The sequence below is a fragment of the Corvus cornix genome, chromosome 4 (genome assembly GCF_000738735.6).
Source record: "Corvus cornix cornix isolate S_Up_H32 chromosome 4, ASM73873v5, whole genome shotgun sequence".
In the NCBI taxonomy this organism is placed as follows: Eukaryota; Metazoa; Chordata; class Aves; order Passeriformes; family Corvidae; genus Corvus; species Corvus cornix.
Window position 1 is genome coordinate 42,880,845 of NC_046334.1, and position 19,799 is coordinate 42,900,643.

Consider the following 19,799-nt stretch of genomic DNA (forward strand, 5'->3'; position numbering starts at 1 on the left):
TGCACCTAATTTGGCTGCTGGTTTGTAGTTGATATTACAACATCCTGGTCTAGTGGAAGGTGTCCCTGCCCATAGCAGGGGGCTTGGAACTAGATGGTCTTTAAGGTCCCTTCCAACTCAAACCATTCCACAATTCTTTGAAAGAGATACCATTTAAATAATAATTAGAAGGCAGGGCGCTTGTAGATGGATGCATCTCATGCCCCGTGTTTCTCATTAGTCTGTCTCCCCCGTTGCCCGTTTCCTGCACTCCTAAGCCGCAAGATGGAGAAAAACCCTTCCTTAAGAACGCGCCTGCCTGACATCTTTCATTACCACACAGCCTGCCTAAAACCTCCGCAGGATACAGAGTAATTAAAAATCCTAGTACTGCCAAACTGAAAACTGGTGCCACGGGTTTTCCCTTAGTGTTGCCAAAGAGAGGCGATTTTATTTCGGACTCCCCTGTGCGGAAGTTGCCTTTCGTGGAAGCGCGACTGAGAGCGCGCTGCGCTCTGCCGTATCTGCCCGGGCGGGGCGGGGCTGTGGCGGAGGGCCGCGCTCCGCTCCCGCTCCCGGCGGGCGGGGCGCTGTCATGTGCCGGCCGCTCCGGGGAGCGCCGCGCCGAGCGGAGCCGGGCACGACCATGGCGGGCCGGGGCCGGGCGCTGCTGCCGCTGCTCGCGCTGGCGCTGCTCGCCCTGGCGCAGCCCGCCGGGCGCCGGACCCGGTGAGCCTGGCGGGGAACGGGCAGGGGGGAGCGGGGCCGACGGGAGCGGATCGGCCTGGGGCTGGCGGGGGTGATGCGGCCGCCGCCGCCCTTCCCGACGCGGGAGGCCGGGGCGAGCCTCTGAATCCAGGCGTGTGGATGCGCCCACGGGCTCCCGAACGCGGACGTGGCTCCTGTGGCGAGCGGCGCGGCCGCGGCGGCGGGAGGGGCTGTGCCACGGCGTGTTTTGCAAGTCCTTGCTGCTGCGCTCGCTTTCGTGTGGGTCTGTACTGTCAGCGTTGCCCTGACACACCACAGCAGCGATTTCCAGAAGGAAAGTTCAGAGGGGCTTGCTAAAAGTGCGCACGGCTCTGAATCTCCTGAGTGTATTTGCTGTAGTTCACCCGAGGGGAGGGCTTTAGGTGTCGTTTCTTGCTCTTTCGGCTGTTTGGGGTTTTTTAACTGAATAAATGAAATATTTAACTTTTGGTGGAATTGGGAAGCTGGGAGGGCGGGGGTAGTCGTTTGGAGCAGGCTGGCTTCCATTTCCTGGGTATGTAAACAGCTGCTCTTGCTTCCTGGTGTATTTTTTATTCCTGAAGCAGTGAAGCATTCGCTCATCTCTTCTGAAGTTCCTGAATTTCCCCATCCTCTGTGAAGAGGATTGGTTTTAAATACCTCTGGATTTCAAAATGTTTTTTGCAATCTATTTTTAAATATTTTAGGAATATAGTGCACCCTTTAGTGTTTGATCTAAGTCTTTTTCTAGCAAATTACATTGATTTCCGGAAAATTGGTATGGGTTTTGTGAGAGGGGAGACCTGCAGGAAGGGACTGCGGGCATCTGGATGGCCCATGTTCGCTTAGTGTCTTTTCTGCACAGGACTGGGCTCTTCTCTCTCCCCTCTCTTCTTCCAGTCCCATCCTACCCGCCAAGAGCAGCTTCCCAATACTATAAGCTATTTCCAGCTTAAAACACCTTCAGAATTTTAGCCAAAAGTATTCTAGAGTGTGGAGTTACAGGAGAAAGTGCCAGCTGTCAGCAAAGTAGTAGCATTAGATCTTGATTTGCATTTGATTTCACTTGGTACATCTTTGCACTTGCACAATATCCACTGTGTGTCTGGGCTGCAGATTGTGCTGCTGTGCAGCCAGCTGTTAGGCTTGGATATTTAATTTTTGTTTGAGATGCAGGGATGCATAATTTGCTGAAGAATTCTTCCTAAGTGCCACTGTTTGGGTTAATCTCATTAACAAAGAATACAGAAGATAGGTGCCTTGAATTATATCTCAGTGGTGCAGGCTCTCAGTCCCTTTAGCTTTCATTGAGGCCCCCTGAACCTTGCTGACCTTTGTGTCCAAACTGCGATTTAAATTGTCTTGGTCACCGTTTTTTCAGTACTGAAAGAGTACTCTTAACCTCTGTGTTCAGAAAGGTGAACAGTATTGGGACTCCTGCAGCACAAGAGTGTTGCATTGGCATCATCCCATGAGGGAAGAGGAGCAGAGAGAACAATGTGTTAGATCACAGAGTTCATAGACCAAAAGATGCTGAATATAACAGATTGACTGAAAGAGACTGAATGCAGTGTCCTTAAACTATGGAATTACATTTAATAGCTCAAAGAGGTAATTTTATATTTATTTTTACATCGGAAGTTGAGAAATATAAAATATATAAATATTAAGGAGGGATGCCAGAGATGGTCTGCCCCAAAAATATTTTTGAGGGTAATAAAATGTGTGCTGGTATTCCTTAGACTGGACAAGCTGCATTCAGCCTATTTCATGTTAACGAAATCAGTCTAGGTGTCAAAATATTTAGTTGGCAGTCATTAAACCTTGCATTAATTTTCTGTACTGCAGTCAATAGTAACTGTTACTACTTGATTTTTTTTTCCAGTTCACCCAAATCATTTTAACTGTTCGGTAGTTATTTGGTTTCTGTTCCACTTTTTTTTTAATACAATTAGTCAAAATATAAATCTTCTGTGCTACATCCACTTTTTATTTCCATCTTTCCCCATACCATGTTCTATTTCTCCTTCACTGTGTTATCTTCCTGGTAGTGTTTTGATCCAGTGCTCCTGCATGTCTGTTTTTGTGTCATTACATACGTCTCAATTTGAAAGTCGGCAGTATATAAGATAATCAAAATATGCAACCTACTGGTAACAGTAGATTTTAAAGAGCAAAACAAAGGGAGGATTAAATCTCCATTCAAGAATATCCATGTTTCTCTTAGGGGGTTCAATGCACGTTTGAAAAGCACATTTATAGTGGTAACCTGCTGTTTGGATCCAACTTCCAGTGGCTTTTTCTAGGGGACCACCTCTGGCTTGTCACACTGGAAACGGAAAGTGATTCTGTCATGCTGAAAGGATGCTCCTGCTTTTCTTGGACAGCATTTATTGTCCTTCTATCAGTCTCAAGCCTCTGCAGAGAGGAGAACCTGGCTGACCACAGTAGTAACTTCATAGCTGCTTATTCCACTCTGGTTATAAAAAGTGCTTGTTGGTTTTTCTGCTGCTGCAAGAAAATTCTTTACATGTCTTTTTTTTTTTTTTTTTTTTTTAACCTTCTCAGAAAGCTTTGCAGTTCATCTTTAGCTGGTTGCAAAAGATAACAATTTTTTTGTTCCATGTTAGAACTTCGTGTAAAAAAAACCGTTTCTAGCTTTCTAGTTTTCTGATTGTCTTGATATCTTTTTAAATTGCTGCCTGTGTGCCAGCGTAAGCCGTACAAGGAGCTGCTGCAGTCACTTCGCTTGTTCTCACTGGAGAAGAGACTGAGGGGAGGCCTCACTGCAGTCTACAGCTCCTCACAAGGGGAAGCACAGGGCAGGCACTGATCTCTTCCTGTTGCTGATCAACAATAGGACTTGAGGGAATGGCCTGAAGCTGTGCCAGGGGAGGTTTAAATTGGCTGTTAGGGAAAGGTTTTTCACCAAGGGTGGTCAGGCACTGCCTGTCAGAGATCAAGATGCATTTGGACAGTGTTCTCAGGCACATGGTGGGACTCTTGGGCTTGTCCTGTGCAGGGCCACGAGTTGGACTCAATGATCCTTGCAGGTCCCTTCTAACTCAGGATATTCTGTGATTCTATGATGTAATAGTTAACCTAAAGAAACAGTAATCTCTGATTTCTTCAGATACCTCAATTAATGCTAGCAGTTTTGAAGGATGTACAGGTTGTTTTAGGACTTACTGGCTTCTTTACCTTGCTTTATACATAGACAGGTGAGAAATCTAAAAATACCACATGTAAGATGGGAACATTTTCTCTGTTCTCTCTCCCTTTAACTGTTGCTTTCCTCACCTTTTTCGTGGCTCAGGCTGCAAAGCACTCGGAAGATAAAAATAGCTGTGAATACAAGATTAAAATCCCAGGGGAAAATGCCAGGAGTGACATAATGTTTAGCACCTTTAGCTTAAAATCCTCTGAAATCAGTTTTGCACAGGTGCCACTGTTTTCTCTGTGAGCATGGGCTCTACTCTCATCCACTTCGGATAACTTTTTTGTTAGAGGCTTTATCTGTCAGGAAATGCATTTTGTGAGAGGTATTTCCTGAAGATCCAAATATGTGCATCCCTTGCAGTAGGATGTATATGTAATGTCACTTTCTTCTGATGGATTTTAGTATTGCAGGATGGAAAATTGCACAAGACAGTTGCATCAGTACTGTTAAGCATTTGTCTGGCTTTGCACAAAACCTCTGACTTTTGTTGCCTAATTAGTCATGTGATATCCCTCCTACCCTCCTTGTTTTGATACTTCTTCACTTTGAAAATTAAAGGGCCTTTTGTGTTGGGCGTTCTGTTTTAGCTGTGCAAAGTCTATAACTGCACTGCACTGAAATCTAGGAAACAGCTTCTGGTCCTATACCTCCATGTGTTGGAAAACCAACATTCATCTCATGCTTTCTCCCAGCAGCTGGAAACAGTAGAAAGAGATTAACATTGTAACACACAGAAATCCATCCCAATTTATAATTGCTGTTTCCAGTTGTAACAAATTAGGCCAGTGTTGAAAGTCCATGGCATTGTGTAAGACAATGTGTTTTCTGTATTAATGCATTAAAAACAGCTAATGAGATTAGCCCAAAGAGAACATTGACGTTAGTTAACTTCTCTGTCCCAGTTACATAGGTGCTGGAGATGTTGTCACAGTTTTCACTGGAACCAGAATGCATTGTAAGGACACACTAGTAATCTAATTAATACAGACTAATAAATACGGGAAATCAAGGGTGGGGAGGAAGGGAAGTGATGGAAGGATTACATCATATTTTTGTTTCTGTTGTGCCTCCCAAACATTTGTGTTTTAGGAGCTTTTCTACAGGCTCCCAGAACAGCACATGTACCTTTCCTTTTTCCTAGTGAGATATATTATGCTCTAAGGCGCTTGTTGAACTTCTCACGTAGTTTTGGGACCAAATCTGGCCTGCTCTCGACCAGCTTGAAGCACAAGTGCGGGTGGCCAGTTGGCATTTGCTTGTATGTCACTGGGGTAAAACGTAGTATTATAATTGTGGCATGTATATGCATATGTTTATATATTTATATGCATGCTTTATGTAATTGATGGAAAAACACCCTTGCATTCACTTGGAGTACGCCTAAAATTGTTCTCAAACTTTGATTTGTAGCTAGCCATGCTCACAGGAATGAAGGTGTATTTTTTTAGTTGAATTGCACCCCACATAATGTTAGCACCACTTCAGCAGCACTTGTCCATGCTGAACCCAAAGTCGTGCCATACAGCTTATTCCACCGGCTGAGGGATTGCCAAGAGCTCATTACGCTTTTCCTGCCCCAGCTGCACAGTGCATCTTAACACTAAACATAGCTAGGAATGACGCTGTGAAATGGGATTATGAATTGGACAAACAGAACAGACTGGTTCATACTGAGATCTAAGGTTCCTGAACTTGTATAAAGAATATGATTTGAAGTGCTCTTCATTAAATCACACAGAGTGAAAATATATACAGTTTGTATATTTATCATACCCTTTTGCTTGCCCTGGACTACATTAGACAAGTTGTCTGAAGGTCTGTCAGACAGCATGGTGAAGTTGCTGCTAGTCCCTCCTTTTCTATTTTCCTCTTTCCAAAGTCCCAAGACTTTGAGTTAACTGACTAGTCCTAAAAGTTTAATTAGAAACTAAGTCTACTAGAATAATAGTGTTTTAACAAAGAAGCTAAATAGCAATGTTTCACTGTCTTTACAGTATGGAGAAGAGTGCAGGAGTAAAATGTACCCTCCTTCAGGACCAACGTAAGTAATCTGATTCAACTTGTCTAGCAAATTGTAGAGAAGTTGTGATTTGCAAGTCTGAACAGGGTTTTTTCTTGAAACTTGTTCCTGATGCAGGTCTACAAAATGCTGGTTACAGATGGGAAGACCTATTTTGTCAACTGTTTTTTGAGAGCCTTCTTTAAATTTGATCTCTGGTGTTTGTCTCTCAGGTTCAAAGGGAATATACCCACATATGTCATAAATCTTGACTTACCTCCCAGCAAAAGGTGGGATGACTTGATGCGTGACAAAAAGACAGAGGTAAGAAATGCAGAGCTTGCTCTGAGGCTTAACAGATACAAAACTAGCACATAGCCTTTTATTTTGAGAAAAGTTTTAAAAGGAATATATGTGCTAAAACTATCTGAAAGGGATAATGTTTCCAGTTGACTTTTCTAATATGATTCCAGTCTAAAATACTTGCTTGAGTAAACTTTTTGTCTGTTTAACACTTAAGCTAGCAGCATTAAGTGTAGAGACACTGGTGTTTAGGATGTAGAGGTGTAAAAACGAGGGCGCCATAAACAAGTGTGTGCAATTTCATTTATCAAATCTCCTTAGTCATGAAGTGGTGCAGAATGAAGAGGGAAGAATACACCAAAGAAACAGCCTTGGTGAACTGAAGTGAAACTGAGGCAGCATCCCTTCTCTGCACCTCCCGACTTCTCTCAAAATATTGCATGAGATGATGAAATGGCAAGGGAGAAGTTAAGAACTTACTGCCCTTTTCAGGAATGCTGGTTGTAGCACTGGTGTTTACATAGCACAAATAATTTTTTTAATATTTCAGCCTATTTCAAACTACTTAAAACAGCTGTTCTGAAGATCACCGAAAATTCAGTTCAGCACTTTTTAATTTCTCAAACAAGGCTAGGGCTTTTTGCTATATCCCTGATGACTTTGGCCTTTCCACTCTGAAAGCCAGACAAATTCTGCTTACATGCTAATATTTATTTTAAAAATATCATTTAAACCAGTGGGTGTTGGAAGCTTCAGGTTTCACCTCAAATTCTGAAGAGTTTTATCTCTTATGTACTTTGGAGTTAGATCACATGGAGTGGAACTCTTATTTGCAACACTGACATCTTGCAAATGGAAAGCATGTGATTTAATAAGAAATTTATTGAGTATTTTTGTCTTCAGTAATATCAGTGCTTAAGCAAAGAGCTTGAAATTAGCATTTTGAAAGATAGAAGAGTGCAGAGTATTAAAATCTGATCAAAGGAGAAGAAGATGAGGATGACTTTCCTGTAATTTGTTGTTTCTGGTAGAAGGACACATTGGAACTAATCTAGAAAGTTACTTGAACAAAGCTTGGAGAATTATTCTAGTGGGGAGTTGGGGGTGTTTTTCTCACCAAGAACATGACATTTAGCACTTTATCTAAGTATTTATTTTTCTCAACAGAGGATTTTATCAAAAGTCTGTCGTGGAGTTCTGTTAGTATTCTAGCAATTCTTGCACGTAAGATCTTCTATTCAATAAAAGCCCTTGCTCTTTTTAGCTGAAGACTGTGGTCCAGAATATTAAAGATATAGCAAATACCTTCTTCCCCAGTGGCAAAGTTGTTGACATAGTGGATAACAAAATAGTAAGTATTTTCAGCTTAATTTTTTTATTACTGTATGCTCTGACTACAGAATTAGAATGCTTCTAAATCTGACAATTAAGAACTTTAAAAGTTCTTAAATTACAAGTTCTTAATTCCACTTCCACAACAGAATAAAATGCTATTTTAAAGAGTCACTCTGAAATTTTACCTTCTTGTCTGCTCTGAATTACTCTGAAACCATCAAACAAAAAATGCACATCTCTTCCCTCTTCCTCCTCTAATTTTTCCTAAGATCTTTTTAAGTTTGGATTAATAACACTAGACAAATATGCTACAGACTTAGTTACTGTAGAAAAACACTTGACTGAATTTTTTTACCATGTTCCACTTCTTTTAAACAGTAGAGTAAAATAAGGTTTTGAAAACTATAATAAATGTCTGATTACAGGGACAGCTTTGACCAGGCCTCACCTTAAAAATCAGTTTGATTCTGGTTAAAGTAAGCTTTGGCATGGAACAGGGAAAAGCAGTGTAGGGTTAGAGACAGCAAAAGGTGAGATCTTTCCCCCATTTTTGGTTACAGCATATCCCTGTGTGCCTGAGTGGGGTTGGCAGCTTTTACAGGTTGCCATCCCAATGTGTGAAGGTCAGGGTTGCCCATAAATACTGACACTGAGCGCCACTGCAGTTGAGCTTTTAATATATACGAGTCCTACTTCACTCTGTTCCATCTGTTCCTGCTAAGAGAGACTGTGCTCATGTCCATTGCTCACGTCAGCGTTTTGATGAGTGAGAGTTTTCTTTCCTTAAGTATGTACTTGTCTTCCAAGGACTCTGCAAACAACCTCAAGTTCTACAGACTGCAGAGAAATTAAACACTCAGTAGTTGTGAGAAAAATGTGCCTGTTGAGGAGACGTTTGTTATAAGTAACAAAATAGTGTTAATTTAAACATGTATCATACAAAACTTTTCCTTTCAGGCTCATCTGACTGCCACGCTTCCTTATCCTTTCAATGAAGAACTCCAAGGGATTGCAAATTCATCTGGGATTCCTTTGGGTAACAGTTTCCAACACTGTATTAACATAGTGGAAAGCTAGGAATACAGATTCATTTAAAATTAGTGTGTTTACCAATCTGCAGTTAGTTTTAATCATCTGTGACTTTAACTAATCGTTAATTAAGTAGTTAAAGCAATAAATTACATCTCACACTAAACAACAACAGTGTTTTAGAGGAGAATGCAATAAATCACCTAAGCCTTTTATCAGGCTGGGACTTGTCTGTAGAGCTGTAAGTTCTCACTCCTAGGTTTTAGGAACTGGAGGAAGTCTCAGCTCCTGTGCACCAAAATTTGAGGGAATCCTTTATTCACATTGGTTTTGCACTCAGCTGTGTGTCTGCTGTTGACATATAAAGAAGTCAAGGCTCAGTTTCCTGCTGTGCTGTCTTTCCCTTGTGGTCCTTGCTGTGTCCTTCTGCCTTCCCTCTGTACCTCCTGCAGAAGAATGCCATTCCAGGTGAGGAGTAGGCACCGAGTTCCTCCAGAACTGAGACAGAGAAGGACCATTGCCTGTTAGCACTGCTTCCCTCATACAGAAGCAGTACACCTGCTGCTGGCCAGCAGCTCTTATGTGGCATTAGTGGTACATATAGCAGCTTTCTTCTTTAAAGTGAATTTTATAGCTTGTTTTGAAGTTTCCAGAGGAGGAAGTAGCAATGACTGTCAGCTTTGTGCATGGTAAGGCAGAAGGTCAAGGGATTCTGATCCTTCTATTTGCCTTTCAGGAAGCTCTTGATTTTGCTGAATCAGTCATTTTAAAGATCAAAGGAGATTTAAATTTAAATTTTTAACAGAAATATTACAGAATACTGAACTTTGCAGTATGCTTTTTTCTAACCATTTTTTTTTCTGTTCGTGGCAAGTTTCAATTTAACTTCGTTTCTTTTTTTTTTCTAGGGGAAATCGTTATTTTTAACATTTTTTATGAAATTTTTACTGTATGTACATCAATAGTGGCAGAAGATAAAACAGGTAATGCAATCCAAAATACTGGTAACAGTTTCCTTTTATGTAGAAGAGGGTCTGCCTCAATTATGCAAATACACTCCTCCTCAACTGCAGGCAAGAAGGTCTAGTAAAGAGAGTAAAAGGTAATAATAATACCTAAGGACTGATAATAAGAGGTATTTCTTGAGAAAGGGAATAAGAGTTCACAAGTCTCTTAGGTTTAAAAGGACAAAAAAAGGACAAAATTACTTTCAAAGATGGTTTGGGTTTGGTTTTGTTGGATGATGGGTTTTTTGTGATTGGTTGGTTGGGGGTTTTTTAATAGGTCATATTCCTTTTTCTAGGGAAAAGAAACACCAGCTACACATCTGGAACTTTCTCAGTGCCATGCAGGATTTTGTATCTAGTTTCTAGATATTGCATGTGTATGGTGGTAGAGAAAATGGACAGTCTCTTCTAAGAAAAGAGACTCTTTCATTCTCCTACTTAGTTCTGCAGCCCTTGTCTATACCTGTTCCAGCTTAGGAATTTTCTAAAGGATTCTCAGAGGGCATCCAAATGTCTCACTTGTAGAGGAAGCTCAAGGTGTTGCCATTGCATTAAGATAATATGGAAAGGTTTGAATCTGAGTTGGACAGCAGTTTGCAAGATTACTTGTTTTCAGTTATGGCAAAACACTTCTCTGACCAAAAAAACCCCATCATTGTATTGTGGTTATGAAAAGGGCAAGTAGAGAATGCTATTTTCCTTGCTTACTTTCCCAGGTATTTGCCTGCTTACTCCTTTCTTGGGTTTCTAAGCTGAAATTTGTCTATTTCTTTAGAAAACTGTATTTATTTATCTATTTATTTATTGTTGTATAGGGAAACTGTACCATGCCAGGAACTTGGATTTTGGACTGTTCCTAGGGTAAGTACTTAAACTTCTGACTTTTTTTTTTAAACCCAAAGGAAAACCGAGCTGAACTTGAAATAGCTACATGCATTCTTTGAGTCTAAGTGATGAACTGGATGTTGCTATGACTGTGACAAGTAATTCTCCATTGGGTGTTGTGAAAAAAGTCTAAAATGAAAAGATCGGGATGTTCTGCTGATCTTACGTCAAACTGCCCCAAGTGCATCAAGAACAGTTGTGTTTTGTGTTACTTAACCTTTTTTTCTCAGCTCCAGTTCAAACTGTCTCAAACCAAAGAATGGCCCATGTAACCTGATCTCTGAGGCACAATAGATGTTGTTCTTTACATGATGGGATGAAGCATCAATTTTAATGTATGCACTGAAATGGGGATTGGATTGGGGCTTGGCATTTTTAAGGTGGTTTTTTTTTTCCTTCCCCCTCTCCTCCCCCTGTTACTGTACTGTGCTCCACTGCCACTTCGCATCATTCATCATTTCCATACAAACTCTGTAGTTTGTTGCCCAGCACTCATTAGTTCTCCTTTCATACCCCATGATCAGGTAGTTCAGCGTTTGCTTTTATTACCCCAGTATATTTTGTAACATCACTCATCCAGATGATGCTCAATGCACAATTGGAATTTAAATGTTCATCTTTATTAAAATTCTTACCTGCCTATCAAAAACTCATGTGTTGTCAACTGTGACTCCACCTGTCCCTTGGTTTGGCTTGTGTTGGACTTCTCTCACTTGTCAGAAATAGTGTGAATATGCTTCCTGAAAACTAAGGAAACTTTAAAGCTGCTCCCAGAATCTGGATTATTTCCAGAGAGTTTAACGGTCTGCTAAGTGCTCTTTATCAACATCTTGCCTACAAACTGGTCTGGCTTATTTTGCAAACTAGAGCTGATACTTTCCTTCACGTAGAGCAAATCCAGTAGTACATGGTTTCTCTTCTGCCTTTGAAAAATAAGAATTTGAGGTTTGGCATCAGAGGCAGTACCTGTAGCTCCCTTTGCTAGCAGGTAGAGAACAAAGTTATGTGTTCAAAACAAACCAGCTGTTATGGTGGTGCTGTTTAATTCTGAGCGATATATATGCTCTTGGTTCAAACAAAACTTAGTTCTTTTCACTGCCTGCCTGTGCATATAGACTTCCTAGTTGTTCCTTGCTGGTGCTGCTCAACTAGGGAGCAGTGATGTTGGCAGACACGAGTAAGATCAGAGGACAGGCATCACACACAGGATGTCTGCATGCTGTGAAGGGAAGCTTTAAAAACAGCTGAGAGAGGGAAGTTTCAAGTGCTGTACTGTCTCCTGCAGGTGGGATGTTAAAAATAATTCCTGGACGTTAACCCGGGAACTGAAGCCTTTGGTGGTACTCTTGGACTTTCAGAGAAACAACAAAACAGTGTTCAAGTCCACAAATTTTGCAGGATACATAGGCATGGTGTCTGGAGTCAAACCAGTAAGTATGGGGATGGAGCTTTGTCAATTTGTTACAAATGCTTCAGACTTTCCTTTACAATTTAAATTTTTCTGCTTTCATGCTCTGCCTTGGGATGTTTTTTAATAAATTATCTCAATTGTTCTGGTGCACAGCATAGCTACTTGAAGACAGATAAAAGAAAACAGTGCTGCACCCTTCCTTGTGAAAGGAGATTGCCTAAATGAAATGCTTCTGTTTGGACAGTTCTTAAAAACAGCATTGAATTTCAAATATAAACAGGAGTGAATACAAAGTGCTGAAGTGGTTAGAGTTTCTTGCTGGCTAATAGCTATTGCTGTGATCCGAGGGGTGAAACAGCACACTTGTGCTATTTAATTCTTTCTCCAATCTGTCTTGGAAAAGGCAGTCCTACATTTTAAGACTTTTTTGTTGGGTTTTTATTTAATAGGCAGCTGAAATCTGGGGTTTATATACATCTTAATAACCGTCAGTACAGAACTATATCAGGGTGTCCAGCTTACCACAACTTCTCCTTTTTTACATGCTCTATCTTCTGTTATAGGTAGTCTTTCTTGTAGAGCATTTCTGGCATAAATCCCTGCATTGTATCCATTTATTTTTGTCTTCTGCTCAAATACATTGGGAAGATTCCATTCTAAAAAATAGTCAGTGTAGCTGAATGCAGTTTTTGTCTGAAACATTTGTTGGAGAAGGCTGAGATTTGAGTTTGAATTCCGTGTTCCAAATAACATGGACTGTGTGCTGCTGCATGCCCATGCAAATAGCAGTAACGTATCAGGGTGTACTTAACATTGGGACTTAAAAATATGCCTTCAAACTGGAATAGTACTCAGAGGTCTGAGAAGAAGGTGACATACAGCAGGGAAAGGAAAACTGCTCATTCCGTGGAAAAAATGGCCACAGGCTTGACTTGCTTAGCTTAAAAGCATGCCTTGCTGATTGCTCTGCCAGGTCAGAAAATTCATTTCTACTTACTCAAGCCGTGATAAGTTAGGTTCTTCTCTACATGAGCTTGATCTTGCAGTCTGTTACTTAAAGGGAAGAGTCTTAACAAACAAGAAGCTCAGTTGACATCTAAATTGCAATGCTGCCTCCTGTTTACTACTGGTACTCGTGGGCTGGCAATGGCTGAAGGTTGGCTTGTTTAATGCTTTTCAGAACTTGTTCACTCTGACAATGAATGAGCGTTTCAGTCTTGATGGTGGTTATGTGGGTAAGTAATGCTCATTTCTTTCATTATTTCTGCACAAATACCAGGGGACATACCAGTTACCTCAATAAACAGGCACACAAATGGTGAAAAGATTGCAGATGGGTAAGATAAACACAGCTCATTTTAAAACCAGCTGTGAAAGTTAGAATAGCATGGGTGAACCATCTGAAAACAAATTATTGTAACAGTGATATTTTGCAGGAATCTTCGAATGGTTTCTTGGTAGAAGAGATGGTATGTGGATGGGCTTTCTTACAAGAACAGTATTAGAGAATGCTACAAGGTATTCCCTCTCCCTCTAAATATTATGCTCCTTTAATCTGCTCTGCTTTCAACTAGCATGAATACTGTAGATGTATGCTTAATATCCAGTGACACAGATACCTTCCTAGTGACCTTAACATTAAATAGGTCTGGTCTGGAGCAGGAGGCAAGGCATCACACATGATCCTTCAAATATTTTTCTCAGATTTCTTTTTTCCTGATGAGCCTGTTGGTATCTAAATGTGTAAGCATTCTACATCAAAGCACATCCAGCAGGTACTAGTACATCATACGAAGTAAGCAGAAACAAAGCTGTTATGCAATAAATGAATTCAGTGGACTATGACACAGTATGTCATCATTTTGTTCATGTTTTAAGTGTGGAAAAAGTGCAAAGAGCACCTCTAAACAATCACACTTCAAGTACAAAATGAGAAGAGAAGCTTTGCTTAAATGTGTTCCTCTATGGTGATCCTGTCTTCTCATATGTGCATGAAAGGGGAAGAAAGGCTTAACTATCCAAACTTTCCCTGGGTCTGTGAAACTTGCTCTTCAGTACTTGAACCATTTATAGCATTTAATAGTCCAACACTATCTTACCCACAGTTACCAAGATGCAAAAGACAGACTGGCAAAAACAAGACTGCTGGCTCCAGCTTACTTTATTCTGGGAGGAAAAAATTCTGGAGAAGGGTGTGTGATAACTCGATCCAGGACAGCTGCTCTGGATATCTGGGAGTGAGTATGCTTGACCTGACACCTGACTCAGTCTTCAGAAGAGGACAGGTTCTACCAATAATTGCATGCTCTGTTCCTTGTGACTTTGTTGTACAAGAGCTCACTTCTTTACCGTCATTGAAAAACACTACAGCAAACCTAAAAAAAAAAATCCATCTGTATTTATTATATACTGTATATGTGTACTTAGTATATACTTAGAGAAGCAAAACACAAACTTAGACCTCTTTTCCAGCCTTGATATCAAGAAGGGCACGTGGTACGTGTTAGAAACAAACTACGATCGCTGGAAGCCTCCACTGGTACTGGATAATCGTAGAGGACCTGCAATGAAATGCCTGAACCAGACAACACAAGAGGTAAACATCCTCCTAATACCTCATATCCTGCTGGTTTGAAACTCCCAAGTTACAGTACTGACCTGACACAGCCAGGAGCATTCAGGTTATTTTCAAGCGCAGTTATAATGACAGAAGTGGCTGATGATTTTGTGATACCTTGTCTCTGCTTCTGGGTTATAAAAAGCTGGCTCTTTACATGAGGGAGGTTTGTGGGGTTTTTGTTTGTTCTTTTGTTGATTTGTTTGGGGTTTTTTGGGGTATTGTTTTGTTTTTTGGTTTGGGTTGTGGTGGTGGTTTTAGGGGGGATTCTTTTTCATTTGGTTTGTTGGGTTTTTCGTTTGGTTGGTTTGTTTTGGGCTTTCTTTTCATCTGAGTGGGTTTCCTGAAAGTATTTTCAGCAGCTGCATATGCAGGAGGATACACCTAGAGATACTTTGAGAAAGACTTGTGGTGCTTCCAGGGCAGTTTCACACCAGTGAAATTCAAACACACAGTCTCAGGCAGCGAACACACTTAAGAGTGCCATGCTCTAGTGAGATCTGGTCTGCTCAAATTTTTGCGGCCCACATTCTTCTGATATCAAGGTGTTATGGGTCTTGTGCTCTTAAAGCAGTATCTTGTTATTTAATTGAGGTGTAAAGAAGTTAGTTCTCAGCATTTACATATACAGGTTAATGTCCTTTAACATCATTGTATTATTTTCTTTCAGAATCTCTCCCTACCAGCAATTTATGATGTTCTCTCCACAAAGCCTGTCCTCAATAAGGTAATTCTTCTATTTTTGCAGGACGTTTAGGGTGGGGGGCAGGGCACTGAGTACGTCTGAGGAGGAGGCTTCAGTGGTATATTCAGGGGTTTTTTAGGTGGAAACATGAGTGTAAAAACAAACCAAATTTCATGTTACTTTGTAACAGCAAAATGTAATTGCTGGCATAGCTATTTTCCAAAGGCCCTACAGCTTTAAAAGTCTGAGTAGCCTGAGCCCTTTCCTCATAGCCGACCCTTGTTTGAGGCCGCAGCCGCGCTGCAGACATCTTGAGGACCCTTCTAACCAGAATTAATGTGTGATCTATGCCTTTGTAATTCACATAAAACAAGTCAATACACCTCATGATTTAGGCATACTACAGGCACATTATTCTTGCAACACAAGAGGTTTTAGTCTGAACTTTAAGTTTTGGTAATTAGGGAAAAAAAGTGAAGGAAGGAGTGTGAAGAGTTTTTGAATGATGAAGTTTAGTTCCTGTGTTAAGTGGAGGCAGCATTCTTGACTGAGGACACAGTTCATACTCACATGTTGTTGACTAAAGAAGGAAAATGCTCATTTTAGTAGAACTGTTCAGCTGTATCAGAGAGAGTTTTTCACTAATTCCTGTAATGTGACTTATCTTCTTTTTTTCTTCTCCCCCCCGGCCTGTTAGCTGACTGTGTGCACAACGCTGATGGAGGTGTATAATGGCCATACAGAGACTTACCTGCGGGAATGCCCAGATCCCTGCAGTCCTTGGTAGCCCTGTACCTCTCCTGTGTTGGAAGCTGCTTGTCCAGATTGGCTGTCCTCCACAAAAAATGCTTCTGGAAAGAGATTACTCAGTCTAACTCCTTTCTTCAGAAATCTAATGGCTATATAGAAATGGCAAAGTGCTTCTAACAATGAAGGACCCTATCTCACAGCAGACTTCCTTGCTTTGTAACCAGCAGTTCTGCTGACAAGAAATGTGTCCTCATGAGTGTCTGGTGTGATTTCAGCCATTTCTGCCAAATGAGTTCAGCAGTTAGTTCTAGATCTCTTCAGTCTTGGCAGTATTCTTGGTTTGTTCTTGGTTATGGGTTTGTTAATTTTTGGTTTTTTGGTTTGGTTTATTTAGATTAAAATCCTTCTAAAGAACACAAATTATAATGGCACCTACCAAGTATCAAAAAGAATTGGATATAAGAAGACCATCTGGGACAATACAATTATGTTATCCGTTCATAAGCACTTAAGATTAATTGCTGTTGTTCTGGTATAATATGAGGATATGTCTGATATGCCCTTTTATAAAATAACCTACCAAGTGTCATATTTAGTCACAGAAGCAAGGTCTTGGGGAAATATCTAAAAGAAGATCTGAGCCAAGAATGTCTTGCCACTGATTTATAGCTCTTTTGCTGAAGCTCTTTCTTGGCCTGTTAACAAATTACCTGTTTTTTAATACAGGTTTTTCTGTTGTCTCAAAAAAATACAATAAAGAAAAACTGCTTTCTGTGACCAAAGTACACACATACTCATTTCATACTTCAGTGTAAGACATCATGTATGATAGATACCACACAGCATAAACTACTTTCATTTCTAAATAGACTGATTTTAACAGCACCTGAAAAAGTGATTTCCTCCGATTTTTTAAACTGGTAGTTAAAGCTATTGTCATAATAGGGTAGTTGGGTTGTTTTGGGAGGATTTTGGTTGGTTGGTTTTTTTGAAAGTGGGGAAAGGAAGTCAAGTCAGATTACACCATTGTCTGGAATTCAAGTTAAGAAAGAAAGGCCCTTTAGAGAGAAGTAGTAGCAGCCTAATATCCTAGGAAGCAGATAATATAGGAGGCAGTAGTTTCATCTGTGCCACTGGCTGCATTGCTGGGAGTAGCTTACAGTTCCAGCTCTTGTGTTTTCTGACACACAAAGAGAAGACACTAGAGAGTGAGCTTAGGGGCTGGTATTTATAGTGGTTCCCTTGTAATCTTTTCTTAACCTCCCTAGGAAAGAAGTGCTATTCATATTCCCATTATGCCAGGAATTCAAAGTTGGCAGTAGTGTAAGGGAAGTGTTGGTCTCTCTTTGGTGTCTGCAGAGACACTATTGCCAAGGCCATTCCAATTAAAACCCGCCTGTTCATGGCATCCAGTCACAGTGGGACTCTTGATAGCCAGGACATGCAGAACAGTATTAGTGTAATGCACAAGTTGAGAACACAGTATACTGCAGCTTCCTGTTCCAAACACTTAAGGATACTAAAAGATTTTTTTCCCCATAATTAGAAATTTAACACTAAGAAGTCTACAGAAGGGGAATCAAGTGATTGCCCAAAATAATTTCTTCAGGGAAGTGGTGGATTCCCTAACACTGGACACTTAGCTGCACAGTGTGCTGGGCCTTCTTGTCTAGATTGGGCTTTTGCCAAAAAGATTGGACCAGATGATCCTTGAGATTCCTTTCAGCTCAGTGTTTTATGGTTAAAAGATAACCTTTAATCATCCCTTGTTTCAGTAGCCAGGTTACCATTTTACTGCAAACTTGTTTTTTATTAGGGGCTCTCCTCCCAACAGCCTTGGAAGAAGTGGGAACAACAGGAATGCTGTTTACCAAATAACTTTAGCAGCTGATGAAGAAACACAGCTTCTGGTTTCAGGAAAATGACACACTGATATTCTAGGCCTTAGAACAATGCCTGTAGTAGCACAGCAAGAACCAACTCAGGGGAGATACAACACTGACAAACTGAGAGCACACAGAAATCAACATCCCACTATGTAAACTGATGTTAAACAAGGGCCAGTCTAGTACATCTAATTTCTTTTTTACCTGAAGTATGCAAGCAGAAGTATGTTAGCATGATGGTACTACCAGGGTCCATTTTTAATCTCAGCTATGAATACTGAACCTATGTAAATCAAATATAGCAACACAATTTAAATTAGTGAAAAAGCATGTGTGAAATTCAGCTCCTGGGCCATTTGATTCATAGAAGACAGTTAAACAAAGTCAGATGTTGCAGTCTGTACTGTGAAGAGCCCATCATATATTTCTGAGTGCACACCTCAGCCTGGAAGGGGGTTGTTCGGATTTATGTGGAATGAAGTTGTGTAACAGCCATAATCAAATTACCTTGTAATTTAAAAATAAGTTTACTTGCTTAGTTAGCCTCATCCCACTTTAGCATATGTAGAACAAGGCAGTGTAGACTATTTACAGTTATTAAGTAATGAGCTTTTGGTATGTCCCTTGTGCAAGACAGTCCACATTTCCACACTTGAAATTGCTTTACAATTGCAAAAGGACAGCTAAATTCCATGGATGTCTGTTCAGAGCCTGAATGCCTATGCTGTTGTTTACTAAAATAAACAAAGTTATTTAAAAACAAAACCCTCAAGAACTATGTCTGATTTTGTCTGCCTTAATATACAAAAAGTGATGAATGTGATTATTTGTTAATTTAACCTTCATCTGTCAAGTCTGAAAGTTTTCTCAAGCTGGACAAAAAGTCTAATTTGCTTTTGTTACAGATAGACATATCTATTTTTAATGTCAGTTTACTGCCTTCCCCCTGCTGCTGCTGCTCTGTGCACAGTGATGGAAGCTAAGACCATTTCACTGAAGAAATGTTTGCAGCTACTTTCAATGTTGGAATTTCATTTAGCTGCCTTTTTTTTACATAGAAAGACAAAATTAGTGACAATGGGTGTATTTTTTCATATTAATTTGCTGTATACATAGTTCAGATACCTCACAAACACCAAGGGGGTGGTCTGATTACCTTTTCTTAGGTTTGTTTTTTTCCCAGGTCAAGTAACCATATATATTTTTCTGTTCAAGTTTACGTAAGAGATTTATGCAGCTTTCCTAATTCTGTTGTGGAAAAGAATCAAATTTTTGCAAAAAAAAGAAGTCAATATGTATGCAACAAGAAAAACATACTTACTTTTTGAATGTTACTGCATAGCCTAGTTCTAGGAAAAACAGCCTCAGAGTTAGCTTCTAGCAGATTTACTGTTTATGTAAATACAAAGAGTTAATCCAGTTTACTGTAAACTAGATTAAATAAAGGGTTACAAAAGAGACCAAGCTGTTTGGGTGATGGCTTTTAAATGCAAAAAAAAAGAGAAGTCAGTTTGCCAAGAAAATTTTTCACCTTTATGGTTTCAGGAACCCATGTAGTGAAGCCCCATACTATTTCAGAGGAAGAAAGAATGTCATCTCCCATGTTAAAAAGCAAAATTTTGGCAGCTAATGAGGCAGGAGAATCGAGGAATTTGAATCTTATCAAAATCAAGCAGTAGTTCAGGTCACACATGCAAGTGAGTTTGCATTAGAGCCAATTACAAGTCAAGGCATTGCTTTGAAGCAGGACTCCAGAGCAGAGCCCATAGATGTCCTGGCAAGTACCTGCAAGGATAGCAGCAAGAGTAAATAAGAGATTTTCACTGGAGTGAGCAGGCATGATGGAGAAGGGATGGAAAAGGAGCAGGTGAGAGCTTCAGGCAGGCTCCACAATCAACAATGAAATACTCCCTCCTCCCAGCACAAACGTGTCCCGCTTCCACACAGCCAGGTCTTTGGACTACAGG

At 40.4% G+C, this 19,799-nt stretch overlaps 1 protein-coding gene across 1 annotated transcript; it reads left to right on the plus strand.

Annotated features, from left to right (window-relative positions):
* Positions 1 to 625: 625 nt before the first annotated feature.
* ASAH1 (N-acylsphingosine amidohydrolase 1) lies at positions 626 to 18,597 on the plus strand. The gene is made up of 14 exons (XM_039550597.1): positions 626 to 691; positions 5,920 to 5,966; positions 6,158 to 6,248; positions 7,492 to 7,578; positions 8,520 to 8,598; positions 9,500 to 9,574; positions 10,414 to 10,459; positions 11,769 to 11,913; positions 13,075 to 13,129; positions 13,331 to 13,412; positions 14,000 to 14,131; positions 14,367 to 14,490; positions 15,182 to 15,238; positions 15,894 to 18,597. Exons 1-14 carry the CDS (start codon positions 626 to 628, stop codon positions 15,981 to 15,983), a joined length of 1,176 nt encoding a protein of 391 aa, XP_039406531.1. The 3' UTR covers positions 15,984 to 18,597.
* Positions 18,598 to 19,799: the final 1,202 nt, after the last annotated feature.

Coding starts and splice junctions, on each gene's coding strand:
- ASAH1 (XM_039550597.1), top strand. CDS start 626: ATGGCGGGCCGGGGCCGGGCGCTGCTGCCGCTGCTCGCGCTGGCGCTG. Junction 6,249..7,491: donor TGCGTGACAAAAAGACAGAG/GTAAGAAATGCA, acceptor TGCTCTTTTTAG/CTGAAGACTGTGGTCCAGAA. Junction 10,460..11,768: donor GATTTTGGACTGTTCCTAGG/GTAAGTACTTAA, acceptor TGTCTCCTGCAG/GTGGGATGTTAAAAATAATT.